The sequence below is a fragment of the Camelus dromedarius genome, chromosome 8 (assembly GCF_036321535.1).
Source record: "Camelus dromedarius isolate mCamDro1 chromosome 8, mCamDro1.pat, whole genome shotgun sequence".
Lineage (NCBI taxonomy): Eukaryota > Metazoa > Chordata > Mammalia > Artiodactyla > Camelidae > Camelus > Camelus dromedarius.
This window is the reverse complement of record NC_087443.1, coordinates 58,585,171-58,607,727: the sequence shown is the minus strand read 5'-3', so window position 1 is coordinate 58,607,727 and position 22,557 is coordinate 58,585,171. Positions and strand designations below refer to the sequence as shown.

At 33.6% G+C, this 22,557-nt stretch overlaps 1 protein-coding gene across 4 annotated transcripts in view; it reads right to left on the bottom strand.

Moving 5' to 3' along the window:
• Positions 1-22,557, bottom strand: part of SLF2 (SMC5-SMC6 complex localization factor 2) — a 39,953-nt gene that overhangs the window by 8,328 nt on the left and 9,068 nt on the right. Inside the window, exons 5-17 of one of the 4 annotated variants that reach the window (XM_010974448.3) lie at positions 20,946-21,934; positions 19,883-19,953; positions 17,391-17,513; positions 16,287-16,454; positions 15,220-15,322; positions 11,990-12,065; positions 11,058-11,199; positions 6,511-6,613; positions 5,410-5,586; positions 3,977-4,074; positions 3,332-3,419; positions 1,808-1,939; positions 1,281-1,358 (exon numbers count right to left, since the gene is read on the bottom strand). In XM_010974448.3, the coding sequence (XP_010972750.2) occupies positions 1,281-1,358; positions 1,808-1,939; positions 3,332-3,419; positions 3,977-4,074; positions 5,410-5,586; positions 6,511-6,613; positions 11,058-11,199; positions 11,990-12,065; positions 15,220-15,322; positions 16,287-16,454; positions 17,391-17,513; positions 19,883-19,953; positions 20,946-21,934 (2,348 nt within the window). The remainder of the gene's footprint in view (positions 1-1,280; positions 1,359-1,807; positions 1,940-3,331; positions 3,420-3,976; positions 4,075-5,409; positions 5,587-6,510; positions 6,614-11,057; positions 11,200-11,989; positions 12,066-15,219; positions 15,323-16,286; positions 16,455-17,390; positions 17,514-19,882; positions 19,954-20,945; positions 21,935-22,557) is intronic. The other 3 variants (XM_031461615.2, XM_064488337.1, XM_064488338.1) reach the window with 3 other exon arrangements.

Below are 22,557 nucleotides of genomic sequence, written 5' to 3'. Positions count from 1 at the left end.
TCATATGTATATTAAGGTTGAATATACTAAGGTAAGAATGTAAATGGACACTTTTTGGGAGGGAAATATGGTAACAGCTATTTAAAAATAATAAAAATTTGAAAAATTTATAATCTTTGATCTAGCATTTCTACTTCTAGGAGATTTACCCTATAGAAATACTTGCATAGGTTCATGATAGCACTATGTATAACTGCAAAAAAAATGTAATGCTCATCAATAGAGGTCAATAAAGGTTTTGAGATACTATAGTTATTAGACAGAAGTGCTTAATTTAAAGTAGGAAAACAGACAAGCTGCAAGTAATATGAATAGCATGACTCCATTTTTGTTAAAATAATTATGTTAGTATATGTATAAATTATGGAGAAATTTACAGGATGGCAATGGGTTATAGTCTCTCACTTTCTACCTTACATGGTTTTTTCCCCCCAAGAATGCTCATTTTTAGTTTTATTTATTCATTTTTAATATATTTTTACTGAAGTATAGTCAGTTTACAATGTTGTGATATATGGTTTTATAATAATCAAATTTTAAAGCAATAATTGTTTTCTAATCAGAAAAAAAATTAAAAAGTATAAAGAGTAAAGTATAACAACATTATAGATATACTATTATCAGGTTCCAATCGGGAGAGTAAACATAGTTCTATGCACAAGAGGATTTATAAAAACACATGAACCAGTCTTTTGTTCTTTTGATAATGCCTGTGGAGATACAAAGTTTTAAACAGGGGTTGGATTACTTAAGGTGTGAAATATGAAAAATTAAATCAGAATTTTCCGCAGGAGTTACATGATAGTATAGGAAGAATAAAATCACTCAAAATGAAAATCTTAACATAGGGAGATTAATTCAGAAATGCGTATCTGAAGTAGCATGACTTACCATCAGTTTAACTTTGAAGGCAAACATTATTTCTAATGAAAAAAGTGGAGTGGGAGACAAGATGGGAAGAAACCAGCTAAGAGTTATTATCCCATTTGGTTTTGGTGATCTTGATATCTTATTAATGTCTTATACTGTTGCCAAGTAATGATGCTAAGTTCAACTCCAATAAGCAGAACTAACATTTGTAGACAAATAATTCTTGTCAATGATATAAGTGCAAGGTTATTATTACTTCTCTTTCCAGTGTATGCTGAGATTTCTGGAGCGAATCCAAAGTTAACTTGATTAAAGTTACTATATTAAGTTTTCTTCTGTACAAAGAATGTTAATTCATTCCAACAATAGTGACACTTATTAAAGACAAAAAAACACTGAACAGTACCTACCCGCTGTCCAGAAGAAAAAGAATGAGAACAACTAACTTCACCAACTAAATGAAGTAGAATGTAGGTCAAATAATACGCCTGTTAGAGAAATGAATAAAATGAACACCCATGAATTAACCAGCACAGATGTCATCCCAGTTTGTACATTAGGAGAACTTCCCAGAAAGATTAGGGATTTGCTAAAGTTAACTGAGCTGGTAAGTAAGGAAAAGTCAAGCATTTAACCCAGGCTTTCTGATTTCTAACTCAAGTGCATTCCTTTTACCACTTCATGAATGCACAAGAAAAGGGCTACAAAAAATATTCCCAGTATTAAATTACCAACAACCATCCTTTTATCTCAGTTCTCTAGTTAATTGAAGAATTTCATGACAGTAATAAATAAAAATATCATTCACTATATAATTTTGTTTGCTATAATATATCTAGTCTAAACCCAGAAATGCCTATGCTATCTGTCTATGGTTAGGAAGCTGTCATTGGTTATGTTCATAAGTACTCTTTTGAGATGATCTAGCCCTGGATACCTGCTTTTCAAGTTCCAAATGAAGATTATCATCGATAGTGCCATTTGGCTGTTCAGCCCTTTTCTTTGAGACCATTTTCTTCAATAAATCAGAAGGCTTCATTTGTACAAGATAGCGATGTAAGACTGATACCTATCAAAAGAAAGAGGAGACCTTGAACAATATTAGGCAATACAGTTGCTTTTTCTTAGGCTATTTTTTTTTTTCAGTGTGTCCTCTGTTCATTTTGCCTTCTCTGATTTTGCCCCTTTAGCTTCTTATAGTTCAACGATATCTATTTCTTCTTTACTTAAAAGTCCTCAATTGCTTAAAAGGGATTTTAAATTAAAGATTTAGTACTTGTAATTGAGGATAAGAGCTTAAGGAGGAGACCAAATGGCATTACAATAGAGGTCAAAGGGAGTACTTTCTCTGAGATATTATTTGAAAGTCAGCAAAGTTGAATCTCCTTCCCTTGAGAAGTCACTGAATTCTGAAAAGAATTTTCTTTTGATAACAGTAGTTATTACTGAAAGGACTGAGAGCTATTTGCTAATTACACTGGTGGCTCTGGTGTGTTCCCCCAAAAATCTAGAATCTAATCTACCTCAACTCTACTAATGTAGAAATCAGCTGTCTCTTTCAATCTCTGTCCCACAGAACCTTGCGCATACTTCCATTACTGTTCTTGCTACACTGTACCACAATGGTTGGTTAATTCTGTTTCAACTACTAGATTATGTTTTCAAGGGCTGAGTCCCTCTACCTTATTCATTTTTTTTTAACCCTAGGACTTAGCAGAGTGTCTTGTACTGAGTTGCAATTCAAACAAGAGTACCGCATCTAGATCAGGTTCTATGTTGAGTTTTCAAATTCAACTATGAAAAGCCCCAATAGTGCTATTAATGTTTGTAAAAAGCTTATAAGACTTCTCAGAGTGGAGTTTCCATAGGACATGTTTATACACAGTCATAAATATGTGATATATTTACTACCGAACAAATACTGAAGGGAAACCACATTTAAGCTCTATAACTTAGACTATTTAATATTAAAATAGGTACAAGACGCAATTAATGTGTAATAGTTCTGCAATTTTCAATCGTGTGATAAAATCATTAATGTTGACAAGGTGAACTAATAAATAATGTCATATTTATGTAACACACTATGATTTTTCCAGTCCTTTTTATATATTCTTCTAATTGTCCACAACCACCCTATGAGGTAGAGGGTGTGATACCATCTCCATTTTACATATGAAGAAACTGGGTCTCATTCTAAAGGCTACACGAATAGTGGGGAGTGAAGTATAGCTCAGTAGCAGAGTGCATGCTTAGCATGCACGAGGTCCTGGGTTCAATCCCCAGTACCTCCATTGAAAAAAAAAAAAAAATAATAAAGTATGTTTAAAAAAAAAAAGATTACATGAATAGTACTATGCCTGAGAGTTAAGCATTAACCCCAGGCCTTCTGACATAGGATCCATCAATTTTCTCTACACTTTTCCCATTTATTAAAAGAAAACAAAAATGTTGTTTATACCTGCAGATTATTTGCATTAGGGATATCTTCATGTTTCTCATCCAAAAGCTTTGAAATAATCACTAGGCTGAGGCACTGCCTCAGTTGCCTGAAATTAGAATTTTAAAGTATTTAGAATGTATTTAATCAATACTGCTTAAGAAGCAAATGAATGAGTCAAAAGAAGTTCTTCTAATTGGAAACATAGCTAATGTTTCAAGAGAAGGCTATATAAGAACATATAAGTCTTACTAGAACAGTAAAATTTTCATGTAAAATATTGGTACACAAAGTTAGAGCTGTCTGAAGCTCAGACACATCATTAAAGGCCTTTATCTTTGACTCTGCTGATTTACTGTTAAAAAATCTATTTTGTTGCTGGAATTTTCTTTTTTTTACCAAAGTAAAAATATTCTAACTGAATTCATTTTCATACTATATGTCATCTATATTGTTATCAGATAAGCTAAAATTAAAAATCAAGAGTATCACAAAGTGATCTGAGTTAATCAGAATCAGGCTATCAATGTCTTTTCCCATAGCTGAATATGAAATAAAAGACTGATCTAGCATTCAAGGAATGATGAAAGGAAATAAAGGACCTAAAAGTATTTCATTAATGTAAACATACATTTTTCTTAGTGTTTAGTTCTCACTTTTCAATACCTTCCACGTGATGTCCAGTTAGGGACCAGCTGTACCAACCACAGAAGGTTGTGGGGATGATTGGACAGTTCATTTATGGCCAGACAGAGTTCAGGCACCTGAAAACAAAGGATGATCAAGATTTTTCAAACAGGTCAGTGGAATCAAACATCTAACAAATCATCTATGTCCCTTCTTGACCTAACAGAAGCATTATTACAAAAAAAACCCACTCATTTTTAGAAATAGCATGCACTCCAGAACTTGCTAAAATGAACACAGTAAAGATTCAGTTTTATCTTAAACCCGAGAATAGACTGAATAGATGCAGTTATCAGAATTTCATTTGGCTTTAATGTTTTTTGCTACATTATATCTATATCTGTATTGAAACAGTTTTTCTTGAAGAATAAAGTAATCTAAATAAAAATCCCAGTTTCTAAAGGTACATGATGAGAGTTGCACAAGATAATACATGTTTCTGACCTGGGATTTCTTGAATTTAAGGGATCCTCAACCATTCCAGTATCTAAAGTCTAACAGAATTGCTTCAAGATAATTTCTGAGTAGGGAAAGAAAGTATAGGATGAGGGTAACAGATGAGACAAGACTGATTGTGTCTTGGTAACTGCTGAAGCTGGGTGGTAAGTACTTAGGGGTTCATTACACTCTTCTACTTTTGCAGCTTTGACATTTTCCACCAAAAAAGGTTGAAAAATATAATTTAAAAAAAAAACCTAACAAAAATTATACATGTTTACCTTCAATGGCTGCAGAAGTTCAACTCAAATTCTTGTTGTATGTGTGACTCACTCTATCATTTCATTTAGGTCTCTGTTCAAAGGCCACTTCAGAAAGGACTTCCCTAATTGCCTCATGTGAAATAGCAGAGCATCCCTGCCTTGTCCTGCTTTATTTTAATTGGCAGCATTTCTTACAACTTGACACAATATTATAGACTACATTTACATTGTTTTAACCGAACCCTGTGACTAGAATAAAAGTGCTGGGAGGGGAAGGGCTGTTATCTTTTTCACAGCTGTATCTCTAGCACCTGGATCAATGCTTGGCTCACAGTAAATCCCCAATAAATGTAACACATTTTTTGTTGAATAAATAGCTGCAGTTTTAGAAAAAATTCAGTTATCATGAATTTAAATATAGTTTTAGCAAAGACAGTCCCTTCTTTGTTTTATTTTTCATCTGTTGAAGATCTTAACTGAGCTTAGAAACTATCAATCTGCATGTACTATGAAGTCAGATTGTGATGCTATACAAAAAAACAATACCAAAGTTTTTTTTTTTTGGGGGGGGGAGGTAATTATGTTTATTAGTTTGTTATTTAAATGGAGGTACTGGGGATTGAACCCATGACCTCGTGCATGCTTAGCATGCAAGCTACCACTTGAGTTAGACCCTCCCCCCTAAAATACCAAAGTTTGAAGTAACATTACCTTTGTGTTCCAATCTCTGATGTTTTTCATCAGGTTTATCAGGAGGCTTTGAAAGTCCACTAGAGGAATCTGTTTCAGTTGTTTCTCCAAACTCATTTTAAACAACATTAAAATCAGTAACATTATTTCACGATCCTGGTAACCTTCTGGATGTATAGATGTACACAAGCCTAGAAACTTTGATGCACATCAGAGACAAAATAACTTAAGGAAACATATTTTGCTTTAAGAGTCTATATTATAAATTTTTTTTGACAAAAAAATGCAAGAGAACTATATAGAAATCGAAACATCATTATAGGAAAAAAGGCAAGAAACACTCATGTTAATGGTTGAACTGATAGGATAAGTATTTCCTTCTCCATTTTTCATTCTCAAGATTTTCTTAATAGTTCAAAATCATTGATTTGATTCAGCCACTAAAACTGTTTTAACACTTTTATTAACTCTTGGTCACTAAGTTACATTGTAAGTAATAATTCTTTTCTTCATGTATTCTAATTCTAAAAAATTACTGGTTTCAAAAAATAAGTTTCAAAAAGCTTCTTGGTAAGGTTATTCCTAGAATCATTTTAATTGTAAATTCTGATTTAAAGTTCTATTTTGACCCTAGTATTAAAACAAAAATAAAAACAGAAAAAACCTTTAATACAAAGATGATAGCTACGAAATTTCAGAGACAAGAAACCTCATGGCAAAACATTAGTGGTTTTGTTTTAAAACCATTAAGCAGAAGACTAAATGGTTTCAGACTCACAGACATAGAAAACAAACTTATGATTTATCAGAGGGGAAAGGAGGTGGGAAGGGATAAATTGGGAGATCGAGACTTGCAGATACTAACTACTATATATAAAATAGATAAACAAGTTTATACTGTATAGCACAGGGAACTATATTCAATATATTGTAGGAACTTATAATGAAAAAGAGTATGAAATGGAATATATGGATGTATATGTATGATTGAAACATTATACTGTATACCAGAAATTAACACATTGTAAACTGACTATATTTCAATAAAAAAATTAAATTAAATTAAAATAAAACCGAAATAGTTTTAGCCCATGCTAAAGACATATAAAAGAGTTCTCCTACCTTAACCACATTTAAAATGTTGGTTTCAGGAAGAGCTGAAAAAATCGGCTTACAAGATGAATCCTCACTTCCTTTCCCTCCCAATGTCATCTGTGTTTCAGAACTATGGAAAAGTGAACAAAGCAATGTGAAATTAAGCACAGAATATTTTGAGAAGCACTAAACAATAAAAAAGTAAGTTTTATTGAGGTATAATTCACATACAAAAAAAGGAATATACCCATTTTAAGTTTTGATGAATGTATATACTAGTGTAATCACCATCCAAATCAAGGAATAACATTTCTATTACTCCTAAAAGTCCCTTCATGTGAGATCTGAGTCAATCCACTATCTTTCACTCCAGGTATACCTGATTTCTATCTCTATGCATTCGTCTTCCCTTGAACAGCTACTTTTTATAAGGCACTCTCCTTGTTGCTCTTGGTATCAGAGAGCTATGTAGAAGGTGGCTCTGACTACAAGGAACTCATAATATTTAAAGGCCTCATGAGTGGCCTAAAGAAACTGTTACAGCAACATAAACAATTTAAAGTACCCCAATTTTGATTGAGGAAATCAGTGAAAGTTCATGGAAGAGACACATAAATTTGGCCTTCAAAAGACAGATAATATATTCTTGTTTAATTTTTTGAATAAATAACACTTTTATATGGTTAAACAAAAAGTGAGAAGATAGTAAGGCACATTGTGCTGTAAAGAATTGTCCTTCCAGTCTAGGCCTTCAGCCTCCCATTTCCCCTCCCCACAATCAATAATAGTTTTAGTCTTTCCTCCTACAGGCATTTTACATATATACGAATAAATATGAACATACCTCTTCCCCCTTGCTTTAATACAAATAGTAGCATACTATATACTCTGTTGTGCACTTCTCTTTTTTTGTTTAATATAGCTTGGAGATACTCCCATAATGAGATGTGAAGAACTTTCCTATTTTTTAAAATATCTGCTCAGGAGTCCTATGTCCCTTCCTAGCTACCACCTCAGGCAAGTTACTTAATCTTTCTGTGCCTCACTAACCTGTAAATGGGAATGAAAATACTATCTAATAGTTGTAGTGACTATTAAATGAAGTACTATATATTAAGCCCTTAGAACCATGTCTGGCACATAGTAAATAATATGTAAGTGTTGGTAGTTTTGATGAATATTACTAATGTACCATGATTTACTTAACCCTTCCCCTACAGATTAACTGTCTTCTGCTCTTATAAACAGTGCTTCATCAAGTGAGAAAGATAACATCTTGGTGAGTAGACTAGTCTGAGGAAGATCCAATGCAACAATGGCTAATGTGGAGGAAGAACAAGCAGATCAATTTGGTTAGAACAAAACGGTGAACAAAACAGAAAATTGGTCAGAGTCAAACTGTAGAGTCTTCAATATAGGTGTAAAGGGTTTAATAGTGGAGAAAGAAGCTTTCATAAAAGGAATCTTCTAACAGTGAAAAGAATGCATATCTTGGAGGTGGAAAGCCCCCAGAGGGAAAGAGGTTTTACCCATGCTAGACATGAAAAGAATATCTGAATTAGACTGACATTGGAAAGGAAAAGGAAAGAATAGCTGTAAGACAGGTAGAGGAAAAGGAACACAGGGGTGTGACAACTGATGGGATATAGAATAAAAAGAGGTTAGGACTCAAATTTTAAGTCTGTATTACTTGCAGAATAATGGTCAAGACAAGAACTGTACTAATATTCTTTAATGTCTTACTCTTGCTACCTGAATATTTACTCTGACAATCTTTAAACATTTTTCACTCCAAATCTACTATTTGGATAGAAATTTGCTATTATAAATATGCATACACATGCTAGCAAAAATGGATAAGTTGCATGTGACTTGTGGTCATATCTCAACAGGATTCAGTCTCATCTTCATGTTGTTTAGACAGGTGTTTATTATGTTTCACTCATTCCTTTACCAGCTCACTCTTCCTTACCTGTGTTCATCTTTGCCTACAACTATACAGCAACAGTGACTTATAGCCACCACCTATCTGCTCCAGTCACCAAACCTAACTGAGGCAACTCTTCAGTTGGCAAGTAGTCAACCAAAAAAACTATTTTGCTAAATATTATTTGCATTTATTGTGTCTCAATGCGATCATTATGTATCTTTATTTCACTATTTCCACTACAGTACCCGCTCACTACAGTGAAGAAAAATTCAAACCTGCTATATACGATATACAAAATCACCACACACTACTGAGTTCATTAAATGTTAACTAATAAAACAGTATTTTAATTTTCTAAATATAAGAGTTTGAGTACTTCGGCAATGTTTGGGGGAAAAGGTCAGGGTTTTCGGATGGTCTGGAAAAGCATTATTTTTCCTATTTAAAGTGATTTTATACAGTCTTTATGTGAAAATTTACTATCCAACAAATTTTCAGATAAAGATTACACCTGAGCAACAAGGAGGGATCCTACATGAGGTGGAAAGAGAACTGGAGTGATGAAGAGTTTGGTTCTGGCAGTACCAACTAACAAAAATTTGCATTTTTCTCAAAAGTGAAGATTAGTATATTCTCATAAAGTCTAAAAACTATTTAGTTTTTCTGTGATCAGTCTATTCATTTCCTTTGTCCATTTTACTAATTAGGTTATTGATCTTTTTCTTATTAATTTAAGCCTTTGTCTGTGATCAGAATGTCATTCATATATAGTTGACCCTTGAACAACATGGGTGTTGGGGGGGGCCACCTGCCACAAAGTCTAAAATTCTCATATAAGGTACAGCCAGCCTTCTATACACTTCCATGACATACATGTGGTTTCTCCGTATCTGTGGATTCAATCAACGGAGGAGGATCATGTAGTACTGTGGTATGGTTGACCCTTGAACAACCTGGTTTTGAACTGCACAGGTCCATTTATATGCGGATTTTTTTCAATACTAAATACTACAGCACTATGCAGTATGATGTATATATTCTTCTCACCACCCACCCCTCCCCCCCATTTTGAGGTTTTTCTTTTTTTTTTTTTGAGGTTTTTCCTTTGACTTTGTTTATGGTGATTACTGTCATGGAAATTTTCTTTTTTAAGTAGTCACATATGTTAATCTTTCCTTTTAGGACTTTTGAGTGTTAGTTCATACATACAATTATTTTCCCCTCTTCTAGGATTATTAAAAAAAAAAGTCTGTCAGTTTCTCCTATTACTTTTGTGCGCTCAATGTATACATTTAAATCTTTGTTCTATCAGTTTGAAGTATGGATGCAAAATTTTTTTCCAGATAACTATCCAGTTTTTCAAATATTGGATAATACAAGATACTGAACAGCCCACTCTTTCCTCATTTTTTGAAATACTACTTTTAGCATTTACTAAGTATTTGTTTCTATTTTGGACTTATTTTGTTCCACTGATGGAGCTTTGAATCCTTGCACTTGTCCCATGCTACTATCTGCTAAGGTCGGTCCCACCTCATAACTCTTCTTTCTCAAAACTTTCCTGGGTATTATTTTTTCCATATGACTTTAGAATCACCTGTAGAGTCCTAAGTCCCCTTTTCCCACAAAAATCTGACTGGCATTTCTTATTAGGATCTCATTAAGTTCATAGTTTACCTTAGGGGGAGCTTTAACGTATTTATGAATTTGAATTTTCCTATCTGAAAGCATGATATGCTCTTCCACTTATCAAGGTCTTTCTTGTCCCTTAGTAATGTTTTTACACACACAGATTCTATTTAAGTTTATTTCTAGGTATTTCATATATTTCTCTTATTACTGTAAATGAAGTATTATCTTCTAACTAGCTACAGTTCATATACTTGGAGGTTACTAATTTCTCTTTATTAACACTGTACCTTAGTGGGGGAGGGTATAGCTCAAGTGGTAGAGGGCATGCTTAGAATGCACAAGATCCTGGGTTCAATCCCCAGTACCTCCTCTATGAATAAATAAATAAACCTAATTCCCCCCCCCAAAAAAACCCCCAAAACACTGTACCCTGGCACCCATACCAAATTCTCTTACTTGCTTGTCACAGCTTTTGAGTTGATTCTTAGGCTTCTATGTATAGATTAAATCGCTTTTTCTGCAAATAATGAATCTTGCACCAACTCATTTCTAATCTTTATATCTATAATTTTTTTCTCTTGTCTAATTGCTTTGGCCAATAGCTGCAAAACAATGTTAAACAACAATGGGCAGTCCTAATTAAAAAATTTTTTTTACATTTTAAAAATATTTCCATTTTTCCCTGTTAAATATGATGATGGCATTTAGATTAAGACAGATGTTAAGAATGTACCTAATTTGGGATAGCACAGCTCAAATAGTAGAGTGCATGCTTAGCATGCACTAGGTCCTGGGTTCAATTCCTGGTACCTCCACTAAAAATAAATGAATAAGTAAATAAATTACCTCTCCACCAAGAATGTACCTAATTTAAGACCCATTTCAACTTTGAGAAATTAAAAAAAAAAATCAAGAACAGATACTGAACTTATTAAATGAATATTAACTGCTGTTATATATACAAATTATTTAAAAGAATGTTTTAGGACCTAATTATGCAAAGAACACTTACATTAGATTGTCTTCATTAAAGTCTGGCTGAAGATTCTCCAGAGGAAACAAAGATTTAAAATCAATTCCCATGTTGAAAAACACAGCAGCTATATCAGATAGTGATGGGATCCAGGGCCAAACTGGTGAATCACTGAAAGTATCTAGTTAACAGAAGAAAATATTTTATTCCCAAATCCCAGGTTCACAAACCCACAGCTGCAAGGTAATAGTCTAGATGTGAAACATGATTACCATAATTTTATAGAAATGGCAGCTTGGAAATGATATGTTAATAATATAGTAATTTGAATGATCATATAGGAAGTAAAGATTTTCAAATAAACGTGAAGGAAATGACATTTATGAACAAAGTATCTGCGAGTGATGGATAAAAAGGTGTAACTCAGGAGGAAGTAACACATTTTGAAAAGACTGGAAATAATATTGGTAAAAAATCAACTACTGTTAATGCAGAAAGATTTTACCATGTTCAGTGCCTATATAGTCTGAATCCTTAAGACAAGTGAAAAAGGTAAATCACAATGCTTGTTTCATTATAAGGGATCTCAAAGGTGAGAAAGCAGCTGTCATATTTTTGCAGTGGATACTTTCAATCTCCTCAGTACAATATTGTTGCCCATTAAAAAGCCATCAAAGTTAATTGTCTAAATAAATAAACTTGCAACTGTTTCCACTTAACCAGCACAGTAAGCCATGACTTGGTAAAAATTAGGTAAGGGATGCCACTTGTAAGATCTTATACCCCATTTTCTCAATGCAACTGGAAAAATGCACCCACTTTTTAATTGGAGTTTCATTTCATTATTAAAAATTTTACATTAAAAAAAATTTTTATTCCAAATTTCCAAATATCTTAATGTTTAGCAATGTGAAAGAGACCATGTACAAAGCAATAATTCACACTGTTAATCACAGTAAATTTATACTCACCATTTCTTATTGTTATTTCCATTAATGTACTTAAAATCTGCACAGACACAATACAGTCTGTATGAACTGACATCATCTGTCAAAAGTAGATAAGTAATAGAGTTTAAGAAAGAAGAAAGAGCAAAGAGACTCAGAGATTAAAATATTCCACCCAATGAAATACGAGTTGGAATTTAAATCCACATCTTTTCTGTAAGTCAGAACCCTTTCCATTCTAACATGCTGCTTGATTTTTTCTTTTTTTAACAAGTTTCATTTATAACTAGATAAATATAGCATTTGAAACTACCAGAAATGCCTTTCTAGTTCATATCATGCCATGAAACCCAAAGACCATAAAGGAAAAGGTTACTAAGTTGATCACATCAAGGCTAAAATCAAACCACAGACTAGTTAAAATATTTGAAAAGATATAAATATACAAATTAATATACCAATATACTTTTAAAAAGCTATTCAACATCACTAGTAATCAAAGAAATGCAAAGAAAAATGATACAATATCATTAGTTGACTTCAAGATTGGTAAAGATCAAAAGCTTTGGTAATACCTAGTATTCACAAGAGTACTAGGAAAGAGGTAGTATGAGTGTTATTTGGTAAAAATTGTAAAGTTATTTGGTAATACTTATGCAACATCATTGTCCTTATACGGCGATTTAGTCAGCTTTTTTATGTACAGGAATTTACATGCAGAAGCATATAATTAATGTAATTTTATAAGATAACTTTTTGGGGAGAAAATCTCAAGTTTAAAGGACATTAAACATCATGTAATACATTAAAAGTAATTTTAAAGTGATTTTGTTTGTAGAGGAAAATATACTGTATTTCCATCTCTTTCTTTTTTGCTTTGGAACGATGAATTATGATTATAATAAATTTAAACCTAAAATGTAAGGGGGAATAATCCAAATTCTGGTTTCAATCAGGCATATGGCTTGTGTCATTTCAAAATCAACCTATGTAAAAAAATGTTGTTGCTATGATGTTTGCATTGTTACCCCCTGCCTCTAGGGGCAGCACCATTCACAATCATGTTAGACACAGGACAAGTTCTGATAACAATCTTTTTGTGGGGGGTGATGAATCCTAAGGGGGGGGCAACACAGTACACTGAGATAAATACATACATAAAGATGTGTATATAACAATCTAATATCTACCAATTGATATTGGGTTAAACAAATAAATCATGGTACAGCACCACAAAGGAATACTATAAAGCCATTAAAAAGGATAACATATCTATGCTGAGATGAAAATACTAAAAAATTTATTGTTATTTGAAATAAGCAAGTTATAAAATAGCACAAATTCTGTTTGCACTGTCCTTCTGGTGTACTATGTTTAGCTGTGATAAAATCATGAAGATGCAAACATTTAAATTACATTTTAACAATTAAATTTATAAACCATTAGTGAGGACTACAGCATTAAAAGAATTCTGACATGCTTTCTAAAAAAATACTTATAAATTGGAAAGTCTCTCCATCATGAAAAATGGACCTGGAATTGAAAAGGAAAAATAAGACAGTGTCTTACATAGAAAAGCACTTAACAAGTGATTATTAGTTTGATTTTCAAAGAATAAATATGAGTATTAAAAAACTCCTTACATGAAGAAATGCTTTTATGTTATCATTAGGGTTTTAAAGGCTATAATGATGGGCCCAGATCAACAAGATGAAAACACAGATAAATGCAAAGTTGTTTTAAAAAATTACACAATTAGAGAATAATGAAGTTTTGGTGTGACAGCAAACGAAGTTTTGAATTGTAATAAACAAAAAAATATGTGGGTAGGGTAGATGAGTAAGAGTCTTGCCGGAATCTGCTGGTAAGAAAGCCCTTATCTGGAGCGTATGTTCATTTACTGGTGGTAGAGGGGACACTATAGGAGTAACACTGACAAGCTAAAGGTCATTCAAAAAGGTCATCAGTAAAGAGACTGAATATTTAGTGACTGGAGAATATTTAGTATGGGGAGTTGGTGAGGGTCATCATAGGTGTTCAACTAAAAGACTGTTAGATAAGTGAGGCCTATTTTGGGAAGCTATAGATAAAGATAATTAGTACTAGTAGATTAAAAAGAACACTGGGAGGCAAATTTTGATTTAATTAGGACAAAAACAAAAACTAGGGTCTAAATGCTCCTGCCAGACAGTCTGTACCACCTGTTACTCTCTCTGCCTAAAATGCTCTTCTCTCAATTACCATCTGACATAATACAGCTATAAATGTACATATACATGTTTATTCTGTCTCTTCTATACTAGGATGTGGACTTCATGAGATCAGACACACATTTTTTTTATTCCTGTTCTCTCCAGGACCTGGCACAGTCGGCACTCAAACATGCCATCTATATAAAAAATGAATGAAAAAGTATACTGAAATATCTAGTTCTTGCCAAATGTGATTAGAAAAATATGTTTCTGAATTTATTTTTGGGGGGAGGAGGTAATCAGGTTTTTATTTATTTTAGAGGAGGTACTGGGGATTAAATCCAGGACCTCATGCATGGTAAACATGCCCTCTACCACTGAGCTATCTATACCCTCCCCCCAAATGTGAGATTTAAAAAAAAAATGCTATTTAAAGCCCAGAGTAGAAACTCTGTGTTCTTCCCACTTTTCACTTCACATATAATACTTACAGTTCTTTGATACCACTGATACCTATAAAGTTACCATGTAGATATTACAAAATTAAGGTAACTATTCAAGCAGATTTAAAAGTTAAATAGGAATGGGGTAGAGAAATATTCAGTTGGATTTGCACCATATGTGTGTATGTGTGTGTGTGTGTATGCATGTATATGAATGGGGAAATATTAATATACAAGTCAAATCCTAAAAATACACTTAGGCACCTTCATAAAAAGAAGAAAACAAGGTTAAAAAAACCCCAAAAACAAAAAACCCCAAGCATGTAAGCATTAGAAGGCCTCTTCCAAAGAGAACTATTAACAGTGATTTACCAGTGTGATGAAATGTCTTACGCATAACTAGCATTACTGACCATCCTGCACACTACCTGCATTACCATTTCTTTTGTAACCTCTTTATACTGATTTTTTGCCTCCTTCTAACTCACTGAAATCATGGGTTTGATGTGCAATATTAATTTTCCTGTAGTAATGTGTAAGTAAGATTATATTTTAAGTTTATCTTTGACCAGAAAATACAAAAAAAGAGGCAACTATGTCTCCCAAACATTTCTCTTACCCGAAATAGCCATTTTAACACAGGTACAGGACACTGGACATAGTGATAAGCAGAAGTAAGAAAGCCTTGTGTTGTCAAAAAAATTTGATCTGTTTTTCCTGATCTGAAAACATAAAGTAAAATCAGTATGACTGTTATCCACATGCTAAGAAACTTCTACCACCACCACCACAGCTGACATAATCGGGGAAATAAGCAAGCAAACCATCTCAGTCCATGGAGGTGGACTCTACCCTACACATGGGATGGGTTACCTCATAAAATTTAACTGACGGCCTAAAGCTGATCCAATCTGTTGGCTTGGCTCTAGATTTATCTGGCGGATAAATCTATGTTAGCTGGCAGTGCTAAAGAGCCTATCAAGTCTCAGAACATTGTACTTGGCCTTGTACTTCCATAAAACTCAGCAACAGAATTAATGCAATCTCTCTGGATCTGAGATATTATACAGAGAGAAATTAGACCAGTTTGGGCATTGTGATAGAGACTGTTAGTCGTCTATCCCAACATCTATTCTTGTCTTTTCTCTTGGTAACAGAATCCTGGGGATTAGCTGGGCACACTGGCTGTCTGAAGTAAAAATCACTTTCCGGCCTTCCTGGTAGCTAGGTGTAGCCATGTTGACTAAGTTCTACCCAATTAACCATAGTAGAAATGTTGTGTGGGATTTCCGGGATTTAAATATAAAGATGAGTTCAAGTAGCACCCGAAACAACCAGGTACTAAGGATGGTGGCTAAAAAAGATTATATGGTGAAATACAACCCCTGACTTCCTACCCCTAAACTTCCACATCAAAAAGAAATAGACTTCTTGTTTAAGCCCCTGTTATTCTGACAGCCACTGTTGTTACATACTGATCTTAATAAAGGCATGTGATGTGTCAAACTATTTTACAGTGCTTCCTATAATTAAATAATAAAACACAAAGAACAATAGTAATTAGTTAGAGGATTAGGGAACTGGATAGGTCATAATAGAATTTAATGTTTTAGATAATTACATCAGTCAGAAGAAATCTTTTAATTTTTACACAGGAAAAAATAAAATGTCTATTTTTCTACTTACTTAAGAATAAGTTTTTCTACAGCACTCTGTCCAATAAAACCAGAGTCTCTTAAATCCAAGGTATACTGATTGAAAATTTTTCCAGAATTGAGGAAATTAAAAATTTCTTCCCCTGGATGATGATCAGGAATAGCATCAATTGTAACTGAAAATTTCTTTAGAAATTCCCTGAAAAAAAAAAAGTTATTGAATGCCAGTTACACTGCATAGTTTTGTATTTAAAGGTTGAGTGCAAAAAACCCTTTTCTTAGAACCACTGTTAATCCCAGATTAGAAGACTAACAATGAGAACACATGTTTTACTCCTTCCACTTTCAGTTAGTAGTTATAGTCCAGAGCCACTAAACTGTCTGTATGAAAAGAATAACTAGGAGAAAGGACAAAAAATGTAATTTGGCCTTAACATTTGCCTTTCAAATCCATCACAGATGGATTAGAAACCCATCATAGATTATTCACAAAGTAAATAACCATCAGTGGCCCATTTATTTTATAAAGACAAAAATTTTAAATGTATCTTTAATAGTGTATACATTATGAAAAGTGCTGTACCTGTGCTCTTTTTTCCTCTGAATGATTTTATTTATTCAGTTTTATTGAGACATAACATACTGTACTCTATAAGTTTAAAATATACAGCATAATGATTTGATTTACAGACACATGAAATTATAGCAAGTTTAGTGAACAACCATCATCTCATAGATACAAAATTAAAAGAAATCAGAAAAAAAATCTTTTCCTTCAGATGAGAATTCTTAGGGTTACTCTCAACTTTAATATACAACATACAACAGTGTTAATTATATTTATCATGTTGTACATTACACTCCTAGTACTTATTCGTCTTATAACTGAAAGTTTGTACCTTCTGACCATCTTCATCCAATCCCTCCCTACCCCCAATCCTCTGCCTCTGGTAACCACAAAGATGATCTTTTTCTATGAGTTTGTTTTTGGAGTATAACTGACCTACAACATTGTTAGTTCCTGTTACACAACATAGTGATTTGGTATTTCTATACATTTCAAAATGGTAAGTCCAGGTATGATATGTCACCATACATAGATGTTACATACTTATTTACTATATTTCTCACATACCTGTGCTCTTCTAAGAGGCCATCTTCATCATCTGTACTGTCTTGATCGCCAATTCTGATTGGGGATTTAATGCCTCGGCCCTGCCTTATGTCTTCCTGTAGTTGCTTCTGCAGTTCATCTAGCCTGAGAATTGAAAGAATGTTATTAAAAATGGCTTATCCTAAAAGTAATCTTTAGGTCTAAAAGCAGCACCAAAGAAAACTCTTATTAAAAGTCTTGAATATTTTTTTAGAGCTAGGACTTCAAGAAGGATGTCCAAATCATTTAGAGAAAGGGGAAGGAAAAATGGCAAAGAATAAATGGCACTAATTTGATTATCCCCTCTAATCTTTAATGCTCATTTGACTTCAGACCAACAGTCTAATACTGTTAACTAGGCTTTCTAGAAGCAGTAGTCATTATCATTGTCACTGTCATTATTATCACAATACCCAACAACTGCTGAGCAGTTACTATGACACTGTACTAAGGACTTTATGTATGAACTCTTTTAACCCTCACAACAACCCCATGAGGTAGTTTATTATTATCCATTTCATACACAAGGAACATCAGAAAAGCTGACTTGCTCAAGCTCACAATGCAAGGAGCTGGAATGCAAAGCCAGAGAGTCTGGCTCTTAGAGCCCTTGCTTATAATGCGCACCCAAATAAAGTTATTTAAACCAAGGACCTTATTCCCAGTTCCAGCTCCACAGTAGATGAGTATAACACAACAGTAAATGACCAGTAAATGCACTGCTCTATCACTACAAGAGTCAATCATCAGATCAAATTAGAACCTGTGCCTTTGGTCTGTGCAATGTTCAATTTTAAATAAGCAACTTCAGATCTGACATCACAAGTCACATGAATTCATGAAATTTTTAAAATAGACAATTTCTCTAGTTAAATTCAAAAAGGGGGATACTTTTCACTAACTAATCGTCTACAATTCCTATGCTTATCTACTTGGTTATCAACTTTGAGACACATATATATCAACTTCAAGCCAGTGAGGTTTCAGTGAAGTTTTCTGGGTCAGTTTCAAGGATAGTCTTTGAATTATTAAGGAGTATTATTTTTCCCCTCTCATTGGTAAAAGCAGTTTGCAACCAGTCACAGAAATTTTATTATGGTAATTATAATTCCCAAACTTCCTCAAAAGAGTAACTGGATGTAGAAATACCATGTCTGGTTATACTGGTTTCAAAACCTGGACTAAGTGGGCATACAAATGTTTAAAAAAATTCTACCTAAGCAAACAACAACAACAACAACAACAACAAAATAGGTAAAGGATCTGAAAAAACACTTCTCCAAAGAAGCTATACAAATGGCCAATAAGGACATGAAAAGACACTCAACATCAATAGTCACGAGGGAAATGTAAATCAAAACCATAATGAGATGCTACTTCACACTCGTAAAGATGGCCATCAATAAAAAAACAGAAAAATCAAGTGTTGGTGAGGATGTGGAGAAACCAGAACCCTTGTGCATTATTGGTAGGAATATAAAATCGTACAGCCACAATGGAAAACAGTATGGCAATTTCTCAAAATATTACACATAAAATTAGCATGTGATGCAGCAATTCCACTTCTGGGTATATACCCAAAAGAACTGAAAGTGGGGACTAGAAGAAATAATTTGTACACCCATGTTCACAGCAGCAAAATTTACAATAGTCAAAAAATAGAAGCAACCCAAGTGTCTGCCAACAGATGAATGGATAAACACAATGTGGTATATACGCACAATGGAGTATTATTCAGCCTTAAAAAGGAAGGAAAGTCTGACACATGCTACAACATGGGTGAACCTTGAAGACATGCTAAGTGAAATAAGTCAGTCATAAAAGGACAAATACTGTATAATCCCATTATATGAGGAACCTAGGATAGTCAATTTCATAGTGACAAAAAGAGTGGTAGTTGCCAGTGAGTAGGGGAAAAGAGAGAATAGGGAGTTACTGTTTGAGTATAAAATTTCAGTTGGGGAAGATGGAAAAAAAAATTCTGAAGATGGATGGTGATGATGGCTGCACAACAATGTGAATGTACAGTAATGCCACTGAAACTTTACATTTAAAGATGACTGAAATGGTAAATTTTATGTTATAAATATTTTGTCACCTGCATAAAAAATACAAAAAAAATTCTACCCATGTTTTTGATCAAGAATTTCAGCTATCAGTTAGATACTAGTTGCAGTAAACAAAAAGGAATTCATATTATTTTTTTTAACATTTTTTATTGATTTATAATCATTTTACAATGTTGTGTCAAAGGAATTCATATTATTAATTAATGCAGTATACCATGAAAACCTGGATCTTTTGATTCAGCCTGTGAACAAGAACACCTTATTTCTAACACAGCTGACAACAAAACTGTTATAACAGTACTAGCACAAAACCCATGCTAATTTCTCATTTTTTTAAGGTAAATTAAAAGCCAGCCATACAAACAGTATGTTAAATTTAGCAAGGCAGTCATGATGCTAACCTACCTTTGTGTATCTTCCATCTCCTTCACTAGACGCTCTAAAGTATTTGTGTAAGTTCCACTATGAACATGTTCCTAAAACAAGAAGAAAATTTAGAAATACTTTATAACATATCTTAGTAGAAGAATTGGGATGTTTTAAGTTACTCCAAGTACTAAAAAATATTTTCTATTTCAATAACCTGGGCCAGGAGGATACCTTTCTTAAAAAAGAATTTTCACCATCATGCTTTAAATCTAGAATTTTGTACTGCAGGCAATTTGATTTTACCATCTATTAGGAAAGGCACTACTTATAAAAACCCTGCTAGCCTTAGGAACTGACTGCCAACACCCAAGGGCTCCATGGCTACCCTATCTTTATTTTTAAATTCTATTTTAGTGGAATTAAACAACTAATTTTTAGGTGTTACCACGAAACATTAACACCTTCCCCACCAAATTTTACAGACATATGAGAATTTAATTCAGCTTACTCCCAAGATAGAATGAAGCACTTTATGAATAAAATTGCACACCACAATTAACAACATTTCTACACTCTACCTTCATTTACAGCAGTGGTCTCCAAAGCAGGGGGTGTGCAAGGTGATCCATTGGGGTGCAGGAAGAAAATAATAGAACTTCTATTTATATGGAACGTCTATAGAAACTCCAGTAGAACTTAGTCTATAGTAACTTCTATATAACTTCTATAGGAAAATACTTCTTTCTTCTTCCTTTCAAATTCTGTTTTTTTCATATGCTTTAGAAAGTACATAGTAGTATAGTGGTACACGTATATAATCTATAAGTATACAAATATATTGGGGTACATGCTCAAAATTCCTTTTTACTAATTAAAGTGTATGCAATCAAAAAAGCTTGGAGACCACTGACTTACAGTTATAAAGCTAAAGATATGGGAAACCCATTAACCAAACAAGAACTGTATCACTTTCAGTCCAATTATAAGTTGTAACAAATACTGAATTTTCAAGTTAGTTCTAACAACCTATTCCTCTTTCACTAGTCAATCCTCCATCTTTCTCTCTTTGAGTAAAGATAAATGTCACAGAACTACTTACTGTATAGTCTGATGACTGAGATCTAAGCCCCTGAGAAACAGCAGGAGGCTTTCCTGGAGCTGCAGGAGTCTGATTGAAGTTCAAAGCCATTATTTCTTCCAGTGATTTTAATGTTTCCTCTTCCTCATCACTGTCTAGGTTGTAACCTAAACTTTCTTCATCACTATCAAAATCACCCCTTAGTTTTCTTTTCAGTGCACTGCTACCTGCATTGGAATTTCCTGAACTCTCTTTATCTGAAGGGGCTTTATCTGAAGGTGCTGTTGGGCTTGGAATACATGGCACAACTTCCAAAGCAGCTGGGGGAGACTTTGTAGGAGTGCCATATTCTGAATGCAAGGATCCCCCAGAAATTTTCCCTGAAGATACATTAGAATCAGCCTTATTAGTCTTTGCTTTGTGTTCCTTGTGTTTGGAGGACTCTGTAGAATGCCCAGAACATTCTTTAGATGAGGAACGCTCTTTATCTTTTTTAGGAACTGGAAGAGTGCAATTTTTAGCATTTAATGGAACCCGAGAAGAACCAGCACTTGGAACATGGGAAAGTAAAGGGAGAAGTTTAGTCTCCTCTGATGACACAGAGCTAGAAGTTTTATTTTTCTGAAGGTTGCTAGCTTTTTTAACTGCAGACTTTTCCTGAGGTAAAGATAAGTGGGGTTTGTGCATCTTAGTCTCTTTGGTACTTGCCACACGGATTTGGTCACTATTCCTGGAAGAATGGTGGCCAGAATTTGAAGTTGCCAAGCCTGCAGAGGAGCAATCAGCTTCTTCACTTGGTTCCTTGGATATATCTTCCAAGCGCAATACACCACCAGGTGTCTTCAGTGCAATATGTTTTATAAATTTTTCTCTCTGATGTGGTCCGTCAGGACGCTTCTCAAAGAAGGACTCTTTTGCTTTTGGCATTATAGATTCTCTTGTGCTTTTCAGATCTGAGTCCACAGAGTTCCTTTTTCTTTTGTCAGGGAATTTATTCTGCTTAGAGCCTGCTAAAATTTAATTTTTGCCAGATTAGTGAAAAGTATATTTTCCTTATTAAAGTTTATTCAAATGAGTGTCTAGAACACTCTGACAAAATGCTTAAAATCGGAAAGTTTAGGCTGAGATTATTTACCACATATGGAATGAAGAAAAAGACTTAATACTATATTTATTAACTGATCAATACTGGAGTCCAAGAAATTCAAAGCTAATGACAAATGCTCACCTTCATTCAAAAGCTATTTAAAAGCTTACTACCAAATAGAATTAAAGGTGTTACTCTCCAACATTTGTATCAAGTAAAGAATTCCAAAGGCACTTTCCCTCCAAGTGCATACACTTTCTTAGACTAAAGCCTACCCTAGTTCTAGAAATTAACACTTTTATATCTAAATTTATAGTACCTTAAAACAAGTATACAATAGCTAGTTGAAGGCAGACAAATTGTAATTTCTCAATTTTAAAAAACTCACCTAAGTCTTCTTCCTTACTATTTGTTTATTTTTTCCCATGTTATCCTTCTAATCTTCAGCTGTATTATGGGTTGAATTGTAGCTCTCAAAATGATATGTTGAAGTCTTAACTCTCAGAACCTCAGAATGTGATCTTAATTAGAAATAGGGTCTTTATA